Source organism: Charadrius vociferus, unplaced genomic scaffold (genome assembly GCF_000708025.1).
Source record: "Charadrius vociferus isolate BGI_N301 unplaced genomic scaffold, ASM70802v2 scaffold32, whole genome shotgun sequence".
Lineage (NCBI taxonomy): Eukaryota > Metazoa > Chordata > Aves > Charadriiformes > Charadriidae > Charadrius > Charadrius vociferus.
Genome location: NW_009647856.1, coordinates 13,052,461 through 13,054,828, shown reverse-complemented (window position 1 = coordinate 13,054,828; position 2,368 = coordinate 13,052,461). Strand labels below are relative to the sequence as shown.

At 54.3% G+C, this 2,368-nt stretch overlaps 1 protein-coding gene across 2 annotated transcripts in view; it reads right to left on the bottom strand.

Annotated features, from left to right (window-relative positions):
- Positions 1–75: 75 nt before the first annotated feature.
- Positions 76–2,368, bottom strand: part of CALU (calumenin) — a 12,087-nt gene continuing 9,794 nt past the window's right edge. For both annotated transcript variants that reach the window (XM_009882991.1, XM_009882992.1), the window contains exons 3-6: positions 1,581–1,747; positions 1,170–1,230; positions 373–572; positions 76–180 (exon numbers count right to left, since the gene is read on the bottom strand). In XM_009882991.1, the coding sequence (XP_009881293.1) occupies positions 76–180; positions 373–572; positions 1,170–1,230; positions 1,581–1,747 (533 nt within the window). The remainder of the gene's footprint in view (positions 181–372; positions 573–1,169; positions 1,231–1,580; positions 1,748–2,368) is intronic.

The following is a 2,368-nucleotide window of genomic DNA, read 5'->3' as shown; positions in this document are numbered from 1 at the left end:
GGAAGGCGGAGGGGGGGAGGGGGGACGACGGGACGGGGAGAGAGAGCGAGAGAGCGCCTGCGCGCGCGTCGGCGTTCAGAATTCGTCGTGTCGTACCAGAGCCTCTCCGAAATCGGTGGCCTGGCTTCCCACGAAGAGGTCGTACTTCTCCACGATCTCCTCCCGGCTCAGTTTACCATCCTGGAAAACCCAAAAAAAAACCCCAAAAACAAAAAAACCCAACAACAAAAAAACCAACAAACCCAACAAAAAAACCCCAAAAAACCAACAAAAGGACGGAAAAATTCCCAAATTCCCTCCCGAAATTCCAGGATTTCATCCCGGTCGGTGGGTTTTGGGTTGTTTTTTTTTTTTCCGTCCCCGCCTTCAAACCTTGTTCTGGTCGGATTCGTAGACGAGGTGTCGCGCTTCGGCCTCGGCGTGGTCGTAATCCGACGGGAGGATCCAATCTTTGGTTTCTTCTTTGTCCATTTTCCCGTCGCGGTTTTTGTCTCGGAATTCCACAAATTGTTCCCGTTCCGTTTTGACCCATTCGGGTTCGTCGGCGTCGCCGTCGTGGCTGTACATGTCACCTGCGAAAGAAGAGGGAAGAGCCCACGGGATGAAGAAGGACCACCGGTCTTCCCCCACCGAGCTCAGGATCGATTTCCGAACCCGTCACGACCGGAACTTCCCACCGTCGGATCACGCGATCCTCGCGGTCCCTTCCCACCCGGTATTCCGTGATCCTATCGTGACCTCCCCCTTCCATCTCCCAATTTTCCATCTTTGAGGATTTATTTCCCTCAAAAAAAAACCCAAAACAACCAAGTTTGGAGAAGCAAAACGTGTTTTGGAGTCTCCTCTCCATCCCCGAAACGTTCCGTTCGGGATAAGGGTTTGGAAAGAGCAGTTGCTCCGTGTCTCCAAGAGGAGACAAATCCCGGATGGTGGAGATATCCCTCTTTTCTCAGGGGGGTTCGGAAGCCGCTTGTCCCACCACGAATCCCTGGCACCGCTTTGGGATTTAAACCCCGGAATCGGGGAACGGAAACGGGACGGATCTAAAGTTAGGAAGCGAAGAGAGAGAGAGAACGGAATTCCAGGAGAGGAGGTGGGAGAGGGACGGGAAAGGAGACAGCCGGACGCGGAGGGGACGCGGTGGGAGAACCCGATGTCCGAAGACTCACCTATGTACTCTTCCAGGTCAATGAAACCATCTCCGTTCTTGTCGATGTCCTCCATGGTTTCCTGCGAGGAGAAGGCGGTTAGTCGGGATGGGAGCGACATCTCCGGATGAGGACAACCCTTCCCGGCCCCGGCAGGACACGGATGTCACCTCCACGTTAAAAAATAAATAAAATCAAAGCAACCCAAAAAGCTCCATTTTGTGCTCCACGCTCCATCTCCTCCCCCCACAGCCGTCCCCTGATCCACCCCATCTCCTCCAGGTCATCCCACCACCGCGCCATTCCCGGTGCCGACGGCGGAGCGGTTCCGGAAGGTCTTCCCCCATCCAGTTGGATTTCCAACCTTCTCCACCCGTTTCTTTGCCACCGTGACCACGTTGGAAGCCCGGCCACCGGTGGCGGCAAACCCACCTGCACCACAATGTCCTTCATGTAATCGTACTCTTCGGGGTGCAGAAAGGCGGTGAACTCTTCCTTGGTGGCGGTCAAGTCTCCGTCTTTGTCAGCCATCTTGAAACGTCGTTCATCTCGCACCATCATTTGTTTGTAATTAAATCCATCATCGGGGTCGGGGTCATCTGGGCAGGAGAAGAGAAGAGGCAGCCACCGTGTCAGCTCGGGTAAGGGGGAGATAGCCCCCGGACATCACCAACCCAACGTCAACTTCAACCCAACGGCGACCTCAACAACCCGACGTCAACCTCATCAACTCCATGGCAACTCAACCCCACCTCAACCTCCTCAACCCAACATCAACGTCAACCCAACCTCAACACAACCTCAACCTCAACCGAACATCAACCTCCTCAACCCAACCTCGATCTCAACCCAACATCAACCCAACCTCAATCTCAACCCAACCTCAACCTCCTCGACCAAACCTCAATCTCAACCCAACATCAACTTCAACCCAACATCAACCTCCTCAACCCAACCTCAATCTCCTCAACCCAACCTCAATCTCAACCCAACAACCTCCTCAACGCAACCTCAATCCCAACCCCAACCCCAACGCACCCTCAATCTCACCCCAACCTCAGCCTCCTCAACCCAACCTCAGCCTCCTCAACCCAACCTCAACTTCCTCAACCTCCTCAACCCAACCTCAACCTACTCAACCCAACCTCAGCTTCCTCAACCCAACCTCAATCTCAAACCAACCTCGATCTTAACCCAACCTCAGCCTCCTCAACCCAACC